The sequence below is a fragment of the Callorhinchus milii genome, unplaced genomic scaffold (assembly GCF_018977255.1).
Source record: "Callorhinchus milii isolate IMCB2004 unplaced genomic scaffold, IMCB_Cmil_1.0 Scaffold2, whole genome shotgun sequence".
NCBI lineage: Eukaryota > Metazoa > Chordata > Chondrichthyes > Chimaeriformes > Callorhinchidae > Callorhinchus > Callorhinchus milii.
The window spans coordinates 62,907,993-62,931,136 of NW_024704743.1; the positions used below are offsets into that span (position 1 = coordinate 62,907,993).

Here is a 23,144-nt window from a genome sequence, read left to right on the forward strand (position 1 = left end):
ATAGCTGCTGAAATGGGTACACATGATTTGAAAAGGTATCGGATAATAATGGGGAAATAATATTAAAGGGTACGGAGAAGAGCAAGGGAATAAATAACAATAATCTTTGTATTTGGCATAGCGCCTTATCATGTCGGAAGGATGTCTCAAAGCAACTTCACAGGATTTACTATGAAATGGAGTACTGTGTATTTGTAGGCAAATGCAGCAGCACAATTGTGCACAGCAATTTCCTACAAACAAACATGGAGTGAGTGAGTAGATGGCTCCAGTAGGGAAGCTAGCACCAATATGGAATACTATGGGCTGAAACCATGATGCAATTCTAAGTGTGCGTTCATGGCATAACTGAAGGTCTCTAAAGAAAACTCCCAAACCATATATTTTCTGATAAAATGTTATTCAATTTAATATTTTAATTTACATTTCTGTCTATGTACAATGTACTCAACATTTGAAAACGCACAGGTTAACACAATAAAACACTGTTGGATGCTAAAGGAGCACAGAGATAGTTTATGAATACACTCTGTTGTCAAAAGCAAGGCACTCCCCCTTTAACAGCTAGGGTTCCTGAATTCAGCCTGCAGAGTTACTCTGAGCAACTGGCAATTGTCGCAATAAATACAGGCAAAGCCATTACAATAACATGCATTCAATCTTTATACAAATAAAGACGTTATGCAACACAAAAAAGTTTTGTATTAGTATATGGCATCAACAGTATAAACATCATACAAAAACTTTTACGGACACGGAATGTTTAATGCAGTTGTGACTGCATTCCTTCCAGCACCTACATTCTCAGCACTCTGCACTCAGCCCTTCTGTGCCTGCAAGACATGCGGATCTTTCAGTCCTGATTCGCATTATCTTCACTTTACCGTGCTTGAATCCTCACCTCTTAACACCTTCCATCATCGTCTAAAACGTGTACTCAAAACTCTTGTTTAATTAAAATGCCTCTAAAATGTTTCTCTCTCTCTCTCTCTCTCTCTCTGAGGAACTTGTGTAAGTGCTGCCTCCTTCCGATTCACAAGGTGTCTGTCCCCGTGCCGCTCATATTATTGATCAATACAAACATCACTACAGAGATTCAAGTTCAGGTAACTTTGTCAGTAAAGTTAGTGCCAACGATTCGTTGAAGTTCACCAAATTCTTTTAGTATTAAAATAAATTAGAGTTTGAAAAACAAACGGCTTTAACACCATAGCACTTTCAAAAAATTGCACTTGAACATGTGAGCTAAGAGCCTTTGTCACTGCATTCTAAAAACAGAATCAATTATTTTGAACTTTTTTCAACAGAGGCGCGTTCCTTGCACCACCAGTCAGTCGCTGTACAAATAACACATTATGATTTCTACTAAAGGCATCAATCACAATAAAAAGCACTCTACCTTTGTAACAACTTTGTTGTTAACATCATTTTTTTTTTAAGAAAAACATTTCCTATGAATCACCCAAGTACATTGGGACGACATGTTACAGACTAGAAAGAAGTCAGATGAACCTGTCATGACAGGTTTCGTTCCCCGGGTGCTATGTTAGCATTCCCAAAAGCAGCAAGCAGACATTTTTTTTTATAAAGTACAGGATTCTGCAAAAAAAAGCGCCAAAGTCCTTGGGCATTGGGCAGTTAGAGCTGCTTTCTAGGGACAGAGGCCAGAGCACCAGCTTTTCACGTTACAATCTGCCTGGCCACTGGAGTGTGCGGTTGCCAAGAAGGAAGAGGCAAAATCTCTCAGAAAGGCAGTGTGTCCAGAAAGAGCTTGTCAATGATGGCAGGTGGTGGCACCAGGTCCTCCAGCTTCAGATAGAAGATACGTTGGAGCCCTTGTGTACGTAGGGAATGCAATTGAGGCAGGACGCCCAACACCTTGGACAGGGACTGCCCTTTGTTCTCCCCAGGACTGCTGAAGGATGTGTGTTCCTTCAGGCAGCTGATGATTCGGCTTTGCAATTCTTCCAGTTTCTTTGGTTCTTTTAACCCATGGCGCTCTGTGGAAACAAGGCAGAGAATCTTTATCAATACACTCCAGGATAACAAGGCTTTTTCCCGGACATTAAGTATACTGGAGTTCAAGTACACTGCTCACTAGCTCATTGGCATGGTTAATTATAAAGCTCTCCTGAACTGCAAGAGATTGAATGATGCATGCTGTCATATAATCTCTGGGACTTGCATTTGAATCAATGGGATATGAGGTTTCTTGTAAGTGTAAGGGTTCTCACACAAAATGAGTTTCATCCAATACAGGGTGACTAAAAAGTCGTGATACCATTATGACGTCTAATAAGTCTTTAAAAAATGATTTTTTTTAAAAAGATAATAGGATAGTTATCCCTACTTTTTGGTTACCCTGTATATCTGAACAAATAGCACAAAACTGCCTACAACTTGGCACAGATGGAAATCTGACTCTTGAGAACCCCTGAAGCCGTCTGGACTAGTTCACACCCCTGCTGTACAGGGACAATCTTATGATGTTTAGATTAAGGTAGATCCATAGGGCAAAATTAGATTTTAAAAAAAGTGAACATGCAAATTTTAAGTGCCATTTCATGTTGAAGCTTCTCAAAGTGCTTCACACGTAACTGCTGTTAAGTGTATTGTAGGCAAACACAGCAGCTACTTGGGTCAGCAAGTCCCCAAAACAGCTATTTGGTGGATGTCCAATTATTCAGGAGGATTGTTGGGTGGAAAACTAAGAGAAGCACTCTTCCTTGTCCCTTTGAATAATGCCATGGGACCTTTAACATTCACCTAACCAGGCAAACAGGACCTCAGTTTTCCCCTCCCCTCCTTCAAATCGGTGTGCTTCATTGTTGGTTGGCACTCCATCTAGTGGCTTGGCTGAGAACAGATACCCTTGTAACTGTGCCAGGATGACTGACCAGCAATTCTATCCTGTGACCTTGCCCAGTTGGGTCTGAAGATGTCAACAAGGCTTGGTTGGTGTTCGAGAGCAAGGAAAACAGCCTTTCAGTGCTTATTTTCAACTGCAAATTACACAGTCACTACACTTTTCAGTATATCCTGTGAAGTACTTTGAGATATCCTATCTATGTGAAAAAGTGCTCCAAAACACTATCCAGTGTGAAGGACACTACATAAATGCAAGTTGTTGTTATATCAAATGTAAAGAGTATTATTCATGGGCTCATGGCATAATTCAGATTCAGCTAGGCCAGTGTCCCCAACACTATTTTCAACATCTGAAAATAATTCTCACTAATAATACTAAAACTACAGTTACTAATAATAATCCGATATACCATATTATCAGGTTGTGGAAACATCTAAAAGCACTTCACAGGATTTTCTTGCAAAGTCTAGCATCTGTGTATTTGTAGTCAAATGTGGAAACCAATTAGCTTACTGTAATGTCCCATAAACAGCCATGAAGTGAATGCGTAATTTTATCTGGGAGATAATTATTTTGGGGAGGACAAGTTTGTAGGGCAATGGGAAGAGAGCAGGGGAGTGGGATTGATTTGTATAGCTGTTTCAAAGAGCAGGCACAGACACGATGGGCTGAATGGCCACCTTCTGTGTTGTATAATCCTATGATTGTTGGCCAGGACACCAGGAGAAACTCCCTTCTTTTTTCAAATAATGCTGTGGGAACTTAAATGTCCAACTGGACAGGCAGGCAGGCCCTTGTTTTAATGTTTCATGAGAAGGACAGCACCTCTGACAATGCAGCACACCCCAAAACTGTACTGAAGTGTCAGCCTAGACTATGATTTCAAAGTGTTGATGTGAGGTTTGAACCTACAACTATTTGACTTGGAGGCAAGATTGCTACTTGCTGAGCCAGGCTGACACCTTAAGTGGGAACCCAAGATGATGGTGCCCGGCTTTTCAGACTGAATAGCGAACTACCATTCTTCAGAATTGAGAGGGGTATTTTGATAATTTTCCTTAAATAAAGAATACAGTGTATTCTAAATTACTGCACATTTGACCCCAGTCTCCTTGAGAAGCTAGTATGCAAATGTCTGCACCACTGTTATGGCAGCTGAGCTGAGACACGAGTGGGTCATCTTGTTGGACATGCAATATCACCTGGAAGGGACAGCTGAGCAGACATGCTTTCTATCAGCTGAACATAGAGCAGCATTGACTTCAACATTTGTAAGCGAGCATGTGCCCTCCTTAATTATTATTATTATTAATTCTGTTTCTTATGGGTGAACTGAAGCAGAAGATCATTAAATGGGGAATTTATGAATGAATTTAAATGTTATGATATCTAGTATTTCTAGGTTACTTAAGGCCACAATCACTGTAATAATATAGTAGCCACTATTTACGCAGCATTCAATTCCCAGACGACAGTCCAGCTGTCAGCATCATAAACACTCAACCAGGAATTCCTCATGGAATCCAGAAGTGGTGCAGGAATGAAGCCAAAGGCTCCCAATGGTTGTTTCGCCCTCTCTAATTGTGCAGACATAACTTGCATCAAATTGTTTAATTGTCTGTAAGTTTCAAGTGTAAAATCAGAATAATAAGAAGATCGGAACCTATAGAGGAAATCGTTATCACGTTTGCCGCTCTCTGGCAAAATGACCATCTGCAGAGATTGCCCACACCTATCTGGGAATCTGACTGAACAGCTGGACATCTGAATTGACTTGTCTAAAATGAAAGCAGGGAACAAAACCACAATCTGCTAATGCATATTCAACAGTCGCCCAAGCAAATCCTACAATGTATAATTATCAGGCCAGAAAAATAGTTTGCAATTGTATTCAGTCTTAAAGCTTAACAGGAATTGTTTTTATTCCTATAGGAATTGGCAACTGTGGGTAAAAGTCTGGCTCTATAGGGCAGGGAGATGCTAAATAGAAATCAGACCTGGAAAAAAATGTATGGTCAGTCCATCAGAGTGTTCACAAAGAACGTACAGCAAGAAAACAGACCGCTCACCTCAACCGATCTGTGCCAGTGTTTATACTCCACACGAGTCTTCATCCAATCCTTACTCCCTCTCATACCCTTCTATTCCCCTCTCCCTCGTGAAGGTCCAGCTTCCTCTTGAAGGCATCTAAACTATCTGATTCAACCACCGCTTCAGACAGCGAGTTCCACTACTAATCTCACTACCCTCTAATAAAACAAAATTCAAAAACAGTATAAATTATTCTTACCTGTGATCATAACCAGAGTTGCTAGACATGCAAAAGCTGAGACATCAAGGTTAAGGCTTTGTAAGTTTGAAGAAAATTCCTTGATGGTGTCAAGCCATTCACCAAACCCACGAAGGCACTGAAGTCGATGCAAAACAAGTCCGTTACAGAATATAAATTTATCTTCTGCTGGAACGGCTCTGTAAACAATAGTTAAAATTACAGTTAATGAACTGTAAAAACAGAGAACAATCATAATCTTTCCAATATACAAACTGAGGAGTTACACATTCTACAGCACTTAAAATAACAAATCTGTGCTCCTCTGTACAACAAACAACAACAACTTGCGCTTACATGAATGGGAATTAAAAATAAGGGTAACTTTGAGGGCATTGATGTTGACCAAAGGTGCAATTAAAAGGGTTTTTACAAATAGCTTTGAAGGCAGGGAGATAAGGAGCAAGCTGAAGGGAGTTTGGGAGAGCGTGCCAGAGAGTTATTTGGCTACAAATGGCTCAGGTTGACTGGTGTTCGGCTTTGCCTGCTACCTGGTGTTACCTCAAACCAAAATTCGAGGAATCACCAGTATATTAAGCATAAGAAATAAATGGTAATTATGCAGCTAAGATCAATTTTAACATCTGCTCCACTTTCCTTTAATCTGTTGTGTCATCTGTAAGTACAGGAAGAAATTTAATTCTGAGTCATTGCTAGCATCCTATGTAGTCTGCTTTATTGTGGAATGAATTACTCTATATTAATGTTTTTTTTCTACCATCATATGACATAAATATCCTATTGTGATTTGTTCAATAAGGCATCATGGTTTAATTTTGTGTACTTCAAAATACATTGAAATCAGCAATAAAATTGGATCAACATTCGATGGGAAACAATATAAAAGGATGCAGGAAAAGAGCAGGGAATTTGGATTAGAGTGGTTAGCTCCATTTTAAAAACAACTCACATTTAATAATAATCCTTGCATTTGATATAATGCTTTTTATGTCTTCTAGACGTCTCAAAGTGCTTCACAGAATATACTGTAAAGTGAATTGACTGTATATTCGTAGGCGAAACACAGCAGCCAATTGCACACAGCAGTGTTCCACAAACAGTCATGGATTGAGTGACAAACATTTTTTTTTTTTTTTTTTGAGTGATTATTATCCCCTGAAAAGTGATCTGCCAATTGACTAACAACCTGGGTTCCTACTTACTGCTAGGTAAACAGAGGCGTGTGGAGGAAGGAAACTTCCCCAACATTTTGCCCTGCAGCAAAATTTTTACATAAAATAAATGTTTGAGTGCTTTATAGAATGCAATTAACTGAAAACTCTTATGTTGTTACATAGGCAAAATCAGATGCTAATCTCCACCACTAACATTACCATCTACAAACAACAATTGTAGCCAATTCAGTTTTTGAATTTGTGGTAATTTGGATGAAGCGTGAATATAAACTAAAATAACAGGAAGGAAAACATTTTTATTTGAAACAGCACAGAAGGGTGTAGAATAACATCCACCTCAGGGTTGAATCGTCTCTTCCTACACAGTAATTTCTATAATTCTATGATGCAATATATTCAAGGTTCACTCTCTTCTTCACCCTCTCTCGTACTCAATTCTTTGCATTTTACTAGACTTGAAGTTTTATAGTAAGAATATTGTGTTTGTGTCTGAATGTTGAAAGGAACAGTACCATCAAGACTTGCATTGTAGTTTAACCACAATATCACACTATGTAACAAATTAGATTTCATGTGTTGACAATATGTATCACCTATATGTAGCAGGTTTATTCCCACATATTAAATGGCCTTTTTATAAAGTGTAAGATCTATGTTATGTACAAGAAGTTTGAATTTGATGATTTTTTGGGGGAAAAGGTGTACCTGTGGGAGAGTCTCAGTACAAAGAGTTCCAGGAAGGCCGATTCGATAAGTAGGGTCTGATCTTCCTTGGGGAGCTCATTAAATCCTGGGATCTTGTCAGCCCACCCTGCAGTGACTTCCATAGAGGTGGTGAGGAGGCCGTAAAACTGATTCACATGTTCAGCACCAGTGCCTGCTGTAGGCTGTTCAGTAGCACAGAACTGCAGGAACAAAGAGCAATACATTACTCAGAGCAGGTCCACTTACATTAATCTCAATTCCAAACCCATTACAGAAAATAAAGCACCAGATTGGCAGTTTAAAGCTCTCCTGAAAGGACCAGTTCTGCTGACTCTGAAAAGATCTGTACTGGAGACTTCCTCCATTAGTAGAAGAAATTATTTCCAGGTTTCCTGTATCAATCCTCAATAATTTCCAACTGAATTTTTAAAAATTATTCCCTCTCATTTTGTTCCCCTCCTCTCTCTTAAGGTGGTGTATGGTTAGTTCTACAGGTCCCCTCTGACACCTCAGCCAACCAGCCATTCTTTATGCCTGAGTCTGGACAGTGAATATTGACAAGGTGGTGTGAACACAAGAGGGGGGTTATCACAGTCAAATCTGATCATGTTTTCATCCAAAACCCAGACACAGCAATGACAAATTGCATTTATATAGTACCTTTCATGGAAGGAACATTTCTCTAAAGGGATCACAGAGACTGAGTAGGAGCCTGAGCTGGGAGAGAGCCAGAGGGGGAGGGAATGTGGCCAAAGAGAGAGGTTTTTAAAGAGAGAGGCTTTTGAAGGTTGAAAAGGAAAGATGCAACGTGAAGGAATTTGGGAAAAGAGTTCCAGAGGGCAGGGGCAAAGTGGCTAAAACTATCCCACTGAGGGTGGGATGGAGTAAGCGGGCTGGGGTGCACCAAGCAGAGTTAGCAGAGCAGAGGGAATTGCTAGGGGAGTAGGGACAAGAGCTTGTTATGGGAAAAGATGGGGTTTGTGGAGTTTTGGATGATCTGGTGCTTTGGAGGGTGAGGTTGGGGAGGCCATTGAGCAGGGCATCGGAGAAATTATGTCTGAAGGTGATGAAGACATGGATCGGAATTTCTATGCATTAGTCAGTCCCTAATTTGTGGTGCTTCAACATCTTAAAATAATTAGAATTGCTTTTGATATCAGTAGCCTGCAATGATGTTCCCGTGATTTGCATGGCAAAATATTTAACAAAAATCTGTTGTTTTGCAGCTGTGTAGATTTATGTAGAGAGGAAAGTGTTCCAGTATTTCACAAATATACTCTTAGCATTCTTAGCACTGCAATTATACTCTTAGCGCTGCATAAGACCATATTTCCCAAGGAAGTAGTTTTGGAAAATATCTAATGCAAAAACAAATCAAAATATCACCATCAGATCTGCTATTTTACAATTAGGGAAGCTCATCAAAAGTGTCTTTTGAATAAAGCATAAAAAGGTTTGCATCAATGAACAAGTCAGGTTTCTCCATTATTCTAAATACAAACTTCAAGCACAGAACTATGTGCTAAAACATACATATATATAATATGGCATATTCGATTGATTAAAGCATTGCACCATAAATGAAATACCATGATCTGACACATCACAGAGATTTCTGCTAACGCCACCAATTTAAAGTGTCATTAACAAGTTTTCTAGCTGGACTGGATCACTCCGTGGGAGCTGCTGGAGATGTTACTATTCATGACACCCATGTCCTGGATTAGATTATAACTCAATCTGGGGGTTAACCTGGTTGCCTTTAGATTTCAGCCCTGTCAATCTTCCACATATTAGCTTTTCATTAGCTGTAAAACTGACCTGTATCATCAGCTTAGCAAGTCACTTTTCAGCCAATGAAAAATGTTTTTTTAAAAAAAGGTTCCTTCCACCTTTGAAAATAGACAGTGCTAACTGGAAGCAGAAGTATAAATGAAAAGCTTTTAGAATTGAAAAATTGGAAAAAATGTTAAGAGTAGTGTAAATACAGGTAGAAGGACTGAAATTCCACCTATACGGAGCAACTTTCACAATGATATTATAATGGAGAAATTCCATTGATATGGGACAAGGCCAATGCCACAACACATAACGCAGACTGGAATTTCAGCTCAATTAGAGTAGGCAGAGCAAAAATAAAGAGAATAGAGTAAGGGAGGCTAACAGCCAAACAACAGGCAAGCACAGATAAATTAATTTATTTAATTTTATATTATGCTTTATATTTCAGTTTCTTTGCAGAAATTATAGTCAATGCTGCCGAATTAAAGCTATTCCAAAGCTAATAATCCCTCCAAAACCAATAATAAAAATTGGTCATTTTCAATCTACGACTGTTTGTGGGACATTGCTGTGCACAATTGGCTGCCGCGTTCGCCCACAAATATACAGTCAATTCACTTTACAGTGTGTTCTGTGAAGCGCTTTGGGACGTCCTCCCGACGTGAAAAGCGCTATATCAAATGCAAGGATTATTATTATTATTATTATTTGAGTAGGTTTATTTATTTTTTATTTATTTGTTGAAAATGCACGGAACCAAAATTAGCCCATGGATACAGAACTTTCCATATACAGTCTATCCTTTATAATGGTTAAAAGAGACTATTTATATTATTGAAACACAAGTAATTCCATTGTTACTACTTTGAGTCCTTTCTAAAAACTGCACGTATTATCAAAAAGGTTAATTTGGTTTCAGTTACAATATTCTGTTTACTTTTGTAAGATACTTTATCCTTGGTTTTGACTGAAGTCTTTGGTTATGAAGAATTAATTTGAATATAGTAACAGCAAATGTTGATGCTGCACAAACTATCATTGTGAGAAGAGGGCAAATAAAATCACATTAAATGGATGCTTGGCATGTTAGAATCAGAAACGTGGCTGATTCACTAAAAATGACTCAAGCCTTTATTTACTGCTCTACTCATACCATGGTTGCACTATTGACTCATAAACCAAAGTGCAGCTTTTATAAATGCGAAGTACTGGAACGTTTTTCTCCCTACATATACAACAACAATTTGTCAAACATTGTTCCATGCAAAATCACCAGAACTTCTACAGAGACTTTCATATTATACAAATAAGTAATGATCATTCACAACAAAGGACATACACTTCATAAACATATGAAGATAAAACAGTGACCATTTTAGTGCTCTTTCGTAAACGAACCATTGCTGCACAGTCAATTTACAGTACACCTTAATGTCCAAGCAAAGGTCCAGAGAGGTACATCCTGTAACTGCAGTATTCACTAGTTAAAAATCATCTTGAAAATCTCGGAATTAGATCTTTATCTACAAATTTGTGGAGCACAGCAACATTTTCACATCGTGGAATAATCTTATTGAAAACTAAGCTAATCTGCTACTGTTGATGGAGCTTCCGCTGGGATCAAGGAAAATGCTTTTTTTTTAAAAAAAGCACCAAAAAGCTGCTGAACAGCTATTGTTTACATGGGTACCTCAGTATTTATACTATTCTGTGGTTGTAAAATAGCAGATCTGAGAGTGATATTTTGGCCTGTTTTTCCATTCAATATTTTACAAAACTACTTTTTCACGAAAGATGTACTTATGCAGTACTAAGAATATAAAGCTGTTTAACACTTAAACTGATTGTTAGTTACATTTATTCTACGAAAATGGAGTATTTTGGAACTCCATCCCAGAGTCCCTTTGCCTCGGAGCTTCCCTAGCCTCCTTTAAAGTCTGTCTCTGGACCTTCCTCTTTTCCATTCCATCGGTAATTTTCACCCCCCCACCGAATCCAACCCCAGCTCAAGTGCAAACCCTTGGCTGTCCATCCTTGGGACATGGGACATCCTCTCGACATGAAAGGAGCTCTATGTCCTTCCTCTATTCTCTGAATTTTTTTTGATCAATGTAATGCAACATACTGCTATAAATAAAAACTTTGAATTTTAGATTATTTTTCTAAAAGATCATAAAAGACGCATGGTATATAAAGAACAACGTGGAGGTCGAGGTCTCTTTAGACACTCAGCAGTGTGACTCGTTGACACATCGTGAGCAGAACGTCCTCCACATAAAATAATGAAGTGTAAAAATTTTTCAGCAGTCAATACGTGACAAAACACAAGAATTATTTAAGCGAGCGTGCTGCAACCAACATGAAAGTGATGTGGTTACTGTGTTAATAGCTTCTGATCTGATAGGGTCACTCATTATACCGTCTCATCACACCCCACCCAAGACTGATGCAATATTGTGGGATTCCATCTATGGCAGCTCATGCTTACCTGGGAGTAATTGAGGCTGCTTGGAGTGGAATCCACTAATGCCCTCACAAGGGCATTCATCATAGTGATTGGCGGTGAGGGCGGTGATGGCTCCTGAGGGGGGCTCTTTGGTTTTGAGGGCAGACGACCCCTTCTCCCTTTTAAACTATCTGTACGGACCACTGGAGAAATGAAGAAAGAGAGAAAGGTCAATAAGGACAATTCACGGAACCTGTACAGTTTCAGATTTAACTCTCCAGTTATCTGAGGATCACATCAATTGAACAATCCATTGACAACATGTCATGTAAAAAAATGTTTCAGTCAATTTATAGATTGTTTAGAAAATATGCTAAAATGTTAATTGCATCTCTGTACTTTTTTTAAAAAAAGTTTCCAGCTAAAGAACATTGATAATTTGAAAAAAAACGAATGCAAAACACTTTATGCCTATACATTGAACACTGTGTATCAGGAGTGCAATGCGCAGTTGCTTCTTGCAGTTCTGGTTTCCTGTTTGGCTCATCCAGAATGGTCTATTACAGGACAGTTTACCAGGGTGAGCAAACGATATTTGCAGCATGGCTTTTGAAGATTGCGAAAAAAAACCAACAGGAAATGTACAAAGTGTACTGAATTTGGAGAAACCTGGTCAGTGCATTGGTTAAAGTGTCAGAGAGTGACATTTTATTGCCTTCTCGGGCTGTTGTTCAAAATTGTCATGGGTCATAAGTACACACAAAGGGGCTCTGAGCAAATTTACTACTAACTACACAATGAATGATCAAGTTCAAGACAAGACGGTGTTCTTTTAGCTTTTACCATTCTGCCAGAAAGAGGGGTTGTATAATTGAAAACCAAAGTCAGTTCTCACCTTCCTTAACCATCCCCACAGTGAGACATTTCTGAAATCTGCAATATTGGCATCGATTACGCCGCCTCTTATCCACCGGACAATTTTTGTTTGCCAGACAGACGTATTTAGCATTTTTCTGGACCGTCCTCTGCAAAACAAAAACACAAATATTATTAGATCATTTTCTCTCTCCCTTCTCTCCCCCTCCTCCCCACACTACAAAATTAGAAGCTGACAAAGCACATTGTAATTACAATGTGAAATGCGGTAGCGCCATTTGGATAATTAGATAAAATTAATTTCCTAACACGTTAGCCTGCAGGAAAAACAATTTTACTAGTGTTAGCTCCTGACAATGAAAATCAGCCAGATTCGTGCTGGATAAACTCTCAGGAGACAAGCAGCTTTGAATGATAAAATTATTTCTGAAATTACGGGGTCATCACATTATACCTTTGGGGATGTTATCCCTCTCTTTTAATATCCCTTTGGGGATAATTTTCCACTTGGCTTACTCCCACGGTGATTACTGACCTTATTAAAAGACATGCAAAATGATTCAGGAAACCTTCCTTTTATCAACAACCCGCCCCCCAACCCTCTTTTTTTAAAAAAACACACGAGAAAGAAACTCACAGCTTGAATTTCGACAGAGAAGACTGATTGGTACAATTTAAATCACATTCACCATTAAAGAGCTTAATTTAACACTATACATCTTGATTAAAAAAGGTTTATTAATCCCAAATAGAAATAGGAGTACAGTATTGCCCAGAAAGCTTCTTTACAATAGATCGCCAAACAGATTGCACAAGTTATAGTTTCAGATCACAAAGCCAAAGGTTTGTGTTTATTGCCACAGTCTCATTCAAAAAGTCGAGTTGAAATGACTCATTAAGATAATTCATTAGAGGTGCAACCACCACACATTCTGTAGTATTTGGTACATTTATTATTATCAGGTGAGAGTGAACATCTGCGCATCTCTGTGAGTGAGACTCGCCGGGACATCAAAAGCAAACAAAGCAGTTGTCCACAAAATGGGGTCACTTGGCTAGGATTTTCTTTTATTCCTAAATCATAGAGCATTCGCCTGTGTGTTTCCCATTGCACTTAGTTGACTGCTATCTTGAGCACGACAGTGAATGCGGTCATTACCATCACCAAGTTGCTGTTTAAACGAGTGAAATTGCCATTGGCAATTTCTCACTGTGGCCAAATTATTTGTTTATAACACGGGAGGCTTGCTTTGGACGAATGTTAGAGGCTTACTACTTTCTAATGTGTTCGCTTTAAATCTGACAGGAATTATAAACCTTTTTTTAAAAAAAAATAGACTATTCCCTTGCCATTGCACGCCTGGTGACAACTCGCTGCCTATTTCCGGATCTCGCCTTTCTGAAAGTTTTTCCAGGTTTCAGTCCTGCACCTGCCGATTTAACACACCCCACAGGAACTTTCTGGCCAAAATGTGAGACTTTAAAGTGATGCTTTAATCGATCGAAACTATTTCCCGTCTGCATATTTATTTATTTATGTATTTATTTATCTTCTGCTTTGTATCCTTTCCAGGTGAGAGGAACGGATATTTCAAACAATACAATGACCCAGAGGTAAAAAGATAAAATGCCAGATGGTGAAATGTGCAATTAAAACACAATCGGCTGGAAATCCACAAATGGAGGAGATAAAACTAAATAGCTTAGCGATTCCTGAACAGAGCCTGAATCTCTCTCTTTCTCTCTCTCTCACACACACATATATGCTTCTGGACTTCCTGTGAAATGTCAGTACATTACAGCACTGGGCAATACTCTCTTACCTGCCCTCTCAGTTACACTAAAGAGACTTCTTCTATTCACTCACAAATGTTCATTTACACATGCCCATTATTGCGGGTCTGTTCGCTACGGAACTGCAGTTTCATGTTGCATAAAGCTCTGCACTGTTTGACAGATTTCATTTGCTGATGTAACCCTTAAACAAGTCGGTCTATTTTCATCTCTAGGTAATTGCATGTGTTTAATTGATTTAGACGACCTTCCCTTAGTCGTCCTGCAGCGCTGACGTTAAATGTTAAATGTAAAATACCAAAATGTTACAAGGTGTTAAATATTTATGCTGGATACATTCATTGATCTTTGAAATTAAAATATGTTTTTAAATATATGTTGGGTCTTTTTGAATGGCAATTTTTTGAACAGCAATTTGATCATGGTAATTACAGCACCAGCCGGCATTCTCACTGTTGCCGATTGCGTTGCATAAACAGTTTAAACTGAGTCAGGTCTTACCTTAAAAAAGCCCTTACATCCCTCGCAGGTCCTCACCCCATAGTGCTGACAGGCCGCGTTGTCCCCGCACACAGCACACATGCCCTCCCCTGAGGAGGAGCCCCGGCTGGGGGGAGATGGCAGGCTCTGTGGGCTGTGGCTCAGGGGCAAAGGGTGGAAGCCCATGGGCGAGCCCTTGGCTACATGCAGGGAGTACTGACGAGTGTCCATCACTGACTGTCCAGAAGCGCTCTCAACTCCCATAGGCATGTTCAAGGCAGGTTCGTAGCACATCTGGCTGCCGGAGGCTGGAGTGTGAGTGGGAGATTGTTTGAAAGTAAACAGCGGAAACCTCGGTGGTGCTGTCTTCATGGATACATCCATGATGTGGCCTGTGCCCATGCAAGCCTGGGTCACCGAAGGCAACGTGTGAGCCTCGTCCCACATGGAGCTGTGTGGGGTGGAGAAGTGAGGCGTGGTGGGGGTGGACGGAGGAGAGTGTTTGAAGTAGATGGAGGTTGGAGGCAGGAGTTCCTGGGTTTGGTGCTGGATGGATGGCTGGTAGCTGTGATGGGGTGCATCTTCCAGTTTGATCAGGGGTCTGTGGGAGGAGGAGGAGGTGGTGTGCATTTGGTACACACAGGAGGGCTTAAATTCATAGCTGCCCGAGTAGCCTCCCGTCTCCATGAAGGTGCTGAAGCTGGGAAGCGAAGTTGTGGCTGCTATTTCAGCGCTGCCCAAGTCCATGCCAAACTTCATATAGGGCGACTCCCCGTGCGTTAAATCAGGGCTGTAGTCCCCACAGTAAGCGTAACTCTGAGCTGCAAAACTGGCACCTTGTGGTGAGGAGCTATATTGGGCCTGCACACAGGGCATGTCTGAAAATCAACAGGAAAAAAACACAGTAATAAAATGATTTGTTAGTACATCACACACAGTCCCGCGTGCTTGCAAATAGCTGGGGCCAGACTATGGTGAGCCACTGACATACGCCAAGTCTAGGCTCATCACTGACTGATTTGCTGTTTCCTGTTACTTCATTATCAAGTGAAAATAATCCACTGTCCTTGACAGCTGCAACATTTCTGCCCGTGATTGGTGTGTGCGCGTGCGTATATAGTTGGTGTTAAACTGGGTGGTACTAGGCAGACAGGCAGGCTGCCCCAAGCTTGGCATGTTTCCGCACGGTGAGAAGACAGATGAGCTGAGTGTCTCTATGTATGTGTGCCGGGAAGCACAGTGTACAGGGAAGGCTGGCAGTGTATTTGTACACGGGGGGGGGGGGGGAGAATGCTTGCTGACTAAGAATGTATGCGCTTTATATCTGCTCCAGTCTGAGTCGAGAGCCGCCAAACACAAACCGAAAGAGAAAGGTACCAAAGTTTGACAGACCAATGAGTGAAACATTGACAAAGTAACAAGAGTTAAATATTGACTGAAGGATGACCCAGGTCTACTCTGTGCATTTCTCTGCATATTTTTAATGTTTCTATGTACAGACTAGAGGGTACACGCAGGTTTCTATGTACAGAATGTATACACATAGTCTTGCTTTGTAGAGATTGGTGTGAATACACACACTTGTATGTATAGACTGGTGTGTACCAGCAGTCTTGCTGTGTACAGGTTGCTGTGCACAAACAGGTTTGTATGTACAGACTGGTGTATACAAACAGGCTCGGTGTGTACAGATGTCTGTGTACAGGCAGGTTTGCACCCTAACCTGCGTGTATCATCGTATTTCCCCTCAACCTGGAAGGATGCGCAGATGGGAAAGCTATTCCCATGATCTCTCCCCGTCCGCGTTCACTGTACGCAGACATTCCCCGTCACCGATACAGCGAACAGGGGATGAGAAGAACAGCAAATACAGTGCAGGCAAATGGGACAAAAATAGATCAGAGGGATGATAAAAGGTCAAACGAAAAAAAAACACACACACACAAAGGAACTTTCCTCCTCTAACGTCACTTGGAGCCGCACAGCAGGACCCCTCCCTGCACCCCACCCCACCCCACTAAACCGCACAGGTTTCCATTATCCGCAGCAGCTGCTGTTACAGGTGTGTTGCAGGTGTGATGCGGGTGCACACGGTGTGTGCACACCGGCGGGAGGGTGCGGTGTGTACCCACCTGTGTGTGCTGGGGGAGGGAGGGGTTTGGTCCGCTGAATGTTGGCTCGGGGGGTTGCCAGAGGCGTGCCCGCTGGGGAGGGGGCTCTGGTGGCCGGGCTGCACTCTGGTGGCTCCGGGCTTCCCTGGGAGAGCTCTTCCGAACCAATATCTGCAACAAACAACAACAACAATAATAATAACGATAACGATAATAATAACGATGATGATGATGATGATGATGATGATGAGAATCGAAGCTCATGCGAATCAAAGGGGAGAAGAAGAAGAAGAAGAAGAAAAACATACGCACGAAATCCCCGAACACTGAAATAAATCGGATCGTACAAACACAACCAGAGGGTGAACTGTTTACAACCATTTATTATAACAACAACCCACTGACTGACTGACTGACTGACTGACTGACTGCTCAGACAGAGTTGTCACAATTGTTACTCGGCACAAATACAGCTATGTATACATATATATATATATATATACACACACACACACACACGTTTATAAACACTACAACGGGACAGGTTCACGTCCCACACAGTCAATGACCTCTCGATGTACTCAGAGCCGAGCGGTGAGTGTCGGCGCAGCTGAAACTTGAGTTGGATGAAAAAGTAGTGTCAAACTACCAGAGCTGTCACAGAGCGCCTCTCCCCGTCCAGACCCCCCCAACCCCCCCACCCCACCCCACACCCCACCCCACCCCACCCCCACACCGGGGGTCCCCGGCTCTCATTGCTCGGTTGCTTGAGGGTCAGGTCGTTTTAGAGGTGGGGGTGTGGGTGTGGTGTGGGGGGGGGGTGTGGGGGGTGTGGGTGGGGGTGTGGGTGGTTGTGGGTGGGGGGGGTGGGGGGGGGGGTGTGGGGGTGGGGGGGGGGTGTGGGGGGGGTGGGGGGGGGGTTGGTGAACTGGAGTGAGGGTCGCGCCTGTCTGGTCCCCTCCGGCGATGTGCGGGGCTGTGGCTGACAGCTCTCCCTTCCCTGCGCCTCTGACATCTCACACATCTCTTACCCTCTCTCTCTCTCTCTCTCTCTCTCCCCCCATCACCATTCCCACATGGCTCCAAGTCACCCGCAGTCACTGTGAGACACCCCCCCCCCCCCCCCCGACCACCACCACCGCCACCCCCCCGGGGGGTGGGGGGGGGGTCTCAGCACCACCGACACAAACCCACCCACCCACCTGCAGCGTTATTCACGGCATCCGATTGAAATGCTCTTCGCTGAGTCCCCACCATTCACGGCAAAGCCATCGGGACCTGATGGGGTGGAGCTGCAGCGCCCCCTCTCACACCGCATCTCCCCGGTCCCCGGGTCCAAGTGTCAAACTACTTCCCAAAGTTACCAGAAACCGCCCGATCTCTCTCTCACACTCACTCACACTCACACACTCACACACTCACTCACTCTCACACACACACACACTCACACACTCTCTCACACACACTCTCTCACACACTCTCTCACACACTCTCTCACACACTCTCTCACACACTCTCTCACACACTCTCACACACACTCTCACACACACTCTCACACTCACTCTCTCACACACTCTCTCACACACTCTCTCACACACTCTCTCACACACACTCTCACACACACTCTCACACTCACTCACACTCTCACTCACACTCACACTCTCACTCACACACTCACTCACACACTCACTCTCTCACACACTCTCTCACACACTCTCTCACACACTCTCTCACACACACTCTCACACACTCACTCTCACACACTCACTCACACACACTCACTCACACACACTCTCTCACACACTCTCTCACACACTCTCTCACACACACTCTCACACACTCACTCTCACACACTCACTCTCACACACTCACACGGGGATCCAGGGCTTGGTCAACAACAACAACAACAAGATTCCAAGAGGCGGGACAACAACAACAACAACAACAACACGCCCGGGGGATAGATATATGCGACTGGAAAAAGGACTGACCGCGGGGCGAGCGGCTCTGGTGCGTTTATAATAATAATAATAATATTAATATTATTATTACTATACGAAAAATAATCGGAAGCAGAAAACGTTTCGAGTTACACTTCGTGGAAGAGGCGAGTCCAGTCCTGAGGGTGTGGGCACCAGGACAGACCCCCCCGACCCCCCCCGCCCGGTGCCAGCCTCCCCCCGCCCGGTGCCAGCCTCTCCCCGCCCGGTGCCAGCCTCCCCCCGCCCGGTGCCAGCCTCTCCCCGCCCGGTGCCAGCCTCCCCCCGCCCGGTGCCAGCCTCCCCCCGCCCGGTGCCAGCCTCTCCCCGCCCGGTGCCAGCCTCCCCCCCCCGGTGCCAGCCTCCCCCCGCCCGGTGCCAGCCTCCCCCCGCCCGGTGCCAGCGGGACAGCCCCCACAGCGGTGCCGGTGTACCCTCCGGTCGGGCGATTCCCATTTCAATTCCAACCTGAGATGTCACCGCCCGTTGACAGTCAAATGCACTCAGATCCACCCGCCGTCTGTGCTCCTCCACCGCAAACTCCGGGGATGATAATATTCGGAGCGAACCGGGAACTGCAGCGAAGCCTTTTCTGCAAAGCACCGGTCTGCAATCTCCTGTCCCCGACCCCCCCCCAAACCAGGGCACTGTCTGGGGCATGAAATCCAGCCGGACCCAAGCCCCCGACTGTCCTGGCACTCACAAGACCGACATCACTAAACCCTCCGAGGGGGGGGACTCCGAGGCTGAGGTGTGTTGCATCGCATCGTTGTGTGAGCAACAGCCTCTCTCACGGTGACTTCTCACTGCCACAGTTACTGAGGTGAACTCAGGGCTTCCCGGGGGGGGGGGGGGGGGGGGGGGGCAGAGCGGCAGAGAACAGCCCGGAGCTGAGAAGCTCTCCCCGACCCGCGCTTCTCTCTCTCTCTCTCACCCGCCTTACACAAGACCAGACCAGAGCAGACCATCTCCCCCCCCCCCACCCCCCACCCCTCAGGCACAGACACAGCCATCTGCACCGCTCACTCTGGGTGTGGGTGTGGGTGGGAGCACCGTCTCCGCATTACCTGCTCCCGGAGCTGTCGTGGGGACGATCCGCGCGTCTTAAATAAAAGTTCTGTTGTATTTTACTACTGACAAAATCCAACTCAGTGTCTTTCTCACACGGCTTGAATGAGAGACCCGGTTGCCCTGCCCTCCCAGTGGGGCTGCTCTGCACATCATTTCTCCCCGGGATGAATGGTTTAAATCAGTTGGTTACCTAGAGAACAGCCAATGTGTCTTTAAACATCCGTCTTATTACATCTCGGATACAGCAGCCCACCGAAAAACACCCGGGGGCGGGGCACACAACCTTCCACTGGTGCAAAACTAGAAGAGGAAAAAGTAGCTACTGGGGGCAACTTGTTTTCAAGAAAGTGAAACATTCTCGATCCCGACCGCAAAGCTCCTTCTCTCTCTTACTGGAAATCAGAGTTACACCGGCGATTGCCGCCTCGAGCAATTTAGAGTAGTGACAGAGAAGTCCGAAAAAAGATATCAAACGTTGCTTTAGGTCACTTCAGGGGGAAAGATCCACTGCACCCTGAGGTTGTCCTGGGATGGCTGCAGGACCAGCTCTGCCTACACACCACTTGCTCACACACCGAAACAGTGCGAAACGGGATTATGAAACACTCGGGACACTCGGATACATTGAGCCCTCGGCCACAAGGATAGATCAGGGGCGATGTCTGATTCATTTCAACAAGATGCTAAATAAAGCAGCTTATGTTTAATAGCCGATTAATGCCGCCATCAGGAATGCAGCCACAGAAATTAAACTATTTGGTACCACGATAACCTATTGAGTGAGCGGTGCTCGGCAACATCATCAGTGCAATCCCACTTGCGACCCTGATTTGTGTAACATTTGCAGCAGATCCACAAACTCTGGCCGTGTCATGTCATGTAACGCTTTGCTGTGTGTGTCCCGCTCGGCACCGCGTCCACACACACAAACTTTTATCTTTTAACAGCTGACAACTCCAGACTGGGAGGGGGGGGCAGTTGACTTCTTTTTTTGTGACTTCAACAGCTCTTTTTTTTAAAAAAAAAGTGAGTGTCTTTTGCGGCGTTAAAACCGAAGCGATGCGCGTCTCTCCCAACCCGATGTGCTTTGGGAGCGAGTGAAGCAGCACATGGACACGTTAACGACGCGTTGCACTGACTGCAGCGGAGGGTTTTGCTTCAGAAAAGTAAAAGTTAACAACAAACCCACATCTGAAAGTGAAACTATTAGGGATCGAAAACAAGTGACAAAACCCTGGAAAGGAAGGACAGCCGTGGGAGCGGTCACCTCGGAGGGTCGCACGTGTCGGGTCAGTGGAGTGTACAATCAGGATCTCTGGTTATTTCTTAACTGGAGCTCCCAAAGCGCAGCAGCGCAGCAGCAGCGGAGCAGCAGCAGAGCAGCAGAGCCCTCCGTGCGGAGTGGTAATCAATATTAATTCTGCTCCGAAGCGCCGGGTTTCAACTTTATAAACAGGGCCACCGCTCCTACCCTCTCTGCTGCCGTGCGATCGCGGTGCAGCCCAAATAGCCACTAACCAACGGCGCACTTTCACTGGGGGGGGGGGGGACACGTCTCTGATGATACGCGCCGAGATCTGCGAGACGGATCGCATCCCTCCATCGCCTCTCACCTCACAGCAAAACACCCCGCCGGCAGCATCACATTACCATGACAACTAACAGAAATACCTTAATACCCGCTGCTCTCCGACTGTCACACTACACGGAGCCGCCGATTTAACCCGTAAATTCTCAAGATGCGACGGGGCAAAGGCACCAATGCACACACGCTCCAAAGTGAGATCCAAACCACCGTTAAACAGTCACACGCGAGAGAGAGAGAGAGAAAAAAAAACCACTCGAGCTCATCGCAGCCACTTCTATGGCTTATGCCCCACACAGTGGCTTTCGGGATGTCCCATTGAGAAACCGATTGATACGTACTTGATTGCTGTGACGGTTCCGTCTTTACATGTAATCCAAAAAAAAACACTTCCAAGTTGCGTGTGTCCAGACGGTCCAGAGTCCTCGGTGCGGATTTTACATGTAAAGTGTTTCTTCTAAAAGAAGTGTGTGGGGGGGGTGGGAAACAAATGACTCCCCGGCCCCTAGGGTTTGGGTGCAGCGCAGATCCGGATCCTTCTCCTTTGCGAGTTCATTGGAAAGTGTGTAAAACTCTTCCCCCCGGTCTGTCCTCGGCTTGCAATGTGCCTTTGTTTATGTGCAGACAGATAACAGTCCCTGCTGCTGAACGTCATTTATGTTCATGTAGGGGAGGTATTTTCCTCCCCTCCTCTCCACCCCCCCACCCCCCCCCCTCCCCGTGCGCGAAAGCTGCGCGCCTATAGGAGGGACGCCGGCATCTCCATCCAGAGCGGCAGGAATGCAACCGACGTCAATCGTGACGCCGCCGGGGCCGCTCACGTCGTGCGACGTCACGTCTTTCCAGTTGTGTGTGTGTGTGTGAGTGTGTGTGTGTGTGTGAGAGAGAGAGGTTCACAGACACACACACACAGAGAGAGACAGTCACACACACACACAGAGCCCTCACCCCCCCCACCCCCCCCCAGTGCTGCTCGGGGCCGCTGACCCCCTCCCCCCTCCCCCCTCTGTCTGTGCTCCTCGCGCCCCCCCATTCATTATCATTCATTAACCCGGCGCGCCGCCGCGTCACGGCGCGGAGCCGCCCAATCAGCGGCCGACACCCCTTTGTTTCCCTCCCCCCCCCACTCTTCGCCCTCGCCTGGAACACCATCCCGCGCGCCTACGTCACGGCCCCGCCCCTCCCCACCTCCCCCTCCCGCGCGCTGTGTCTGTGTGTGTGTATGTGTGTGTGGGTGTGTGGGGCCAATCGGTGCGCGCGGCGCCGCCAGACGAGGGCGGGGGAGCCGCGCGCGCGTGAGAGCGCCCCTGCCCTGCTGACGCACGCCATTGACGCAGGCTGCAGCTAAAATTAGCCCGAGCCGGGGCCGGGCCGGGGCGGGTCCCAGATAGCGACACGCAGCTCATTCATTCTGGGGTTGGGGCGCACCGTCTATTTCGGAAGCTGCTCCGCGATCCCCCAGTGAAACCAAATATAGTCGTGGCTCGGGTTATTTTTATCCCGCGGAGGGCCGCGACGCGTTGCTCTTCGCGTTTCGCGAGTACTCTGGGCTGTTTTTTTTAAAAAAAATAATGAAACGCACAGACACAAATAACCACACACACACACACACACACACTTTGTAAACCCTCTCCCCCAGATCCATGTGATGGTTAGTTACTCTTGTCTGGAGTTACGTTAATTCATCACGATGCTGCAGTTGCCCGAAGAACAATAACAGCACTGTATTTAATAGAAGACCGTGGAAAACTTCGTAATGTATTTGGAAATACACATCTTTTTTGTAATGCATTACATAAACTACACTCAGTAGATGGGGTGGATCCCCCCCCCCCCCCAACCCGTTCTGGGCTTTTATGTAATGCAGAACAAATCTACATTTATTTCATGAGCCGTGTAACGTTCGGAAATTGAATATAGCAAGAGTTGAGAATTTTCCACACCTTAAAATTTTGGCTTTAGCAAAAAAAAACCTAGAGAC

The 23,144-nt window shown here is 44.7% G+C and overlaps 1 protein-coding gene across 2 annotated transcripts; it reads right to left on the reverse strand.

The window, feature by feature from the left end:
• Positions 1 to 383: 383 nt before the first annotated feature.
• On the reverse strand, positions 384 to 21,845 carry nr4a3 (nuclear receptor subfamily 4, group A, member 3). 2 transcript variants are annotated; one of them, XM_042346923.1, is made up of 8 exons: positions 21,505 to 21,845; positions 16,550 to 16,699; positions 14,439 to 15,295; positions 12,163 to 12,292; positions 11,310 to 11,470; positions 7,040 to 7,239; positions 5,160 to 5,338; positions 384 to 2,000 (listed from the first exon to the last, which is right to left on the reverse strand). In XM_042346923.1, the coding sequence occupies exons 3-8, from the start codon at positions 15,291 to 15,293 to the stop codon at positions 1,744 to 1,746; spliced, it is 1,782 nt and encodes a 593-aa protein (XP_042202857.1). In that variant the 5' UTR covers positions 15,294 to 15,295; positions 16,550 to 16,699; positions 21,505 to 21,845; the 3' UTR covers positions 384 to 1,743. The 2 variants fall into 2 exon arrangements, with proteins under 2 accessions (XP_042202857.1, XP_042202858.1); XM_042346924.1 differs by lacking the exon at positions 21,505 to 21,845 and adding an exon at positions 21,250 to 21,498.
• Between the last annotated feature and the right edge of the window lie 1,299 nt (positions 21,846 to 23,144).

Coding starts and splice junctions, on each gene's coding strand:
- nr4a3 (XM_042346923.1), bottom strand. CDS start 15,293: ATGCCCTGTGTGCAGGCCCAATATAGCTCCTCACCACAAGGTGCCAGT. Junction 5,339..7,039: donor GTACTGAGACTCTCCCACAG/GTACACCTTTTC, acceptor TATTGTTTACAG/AGCCGTTCCAGCAGAAGATA. Junction 2,001..5,159: donor AACTCTGGTTATGATCACAG/GTAAGAATAATT, acceptor TTGTTTCCACAG/AGCGCCATGGGTTAAAAGAA.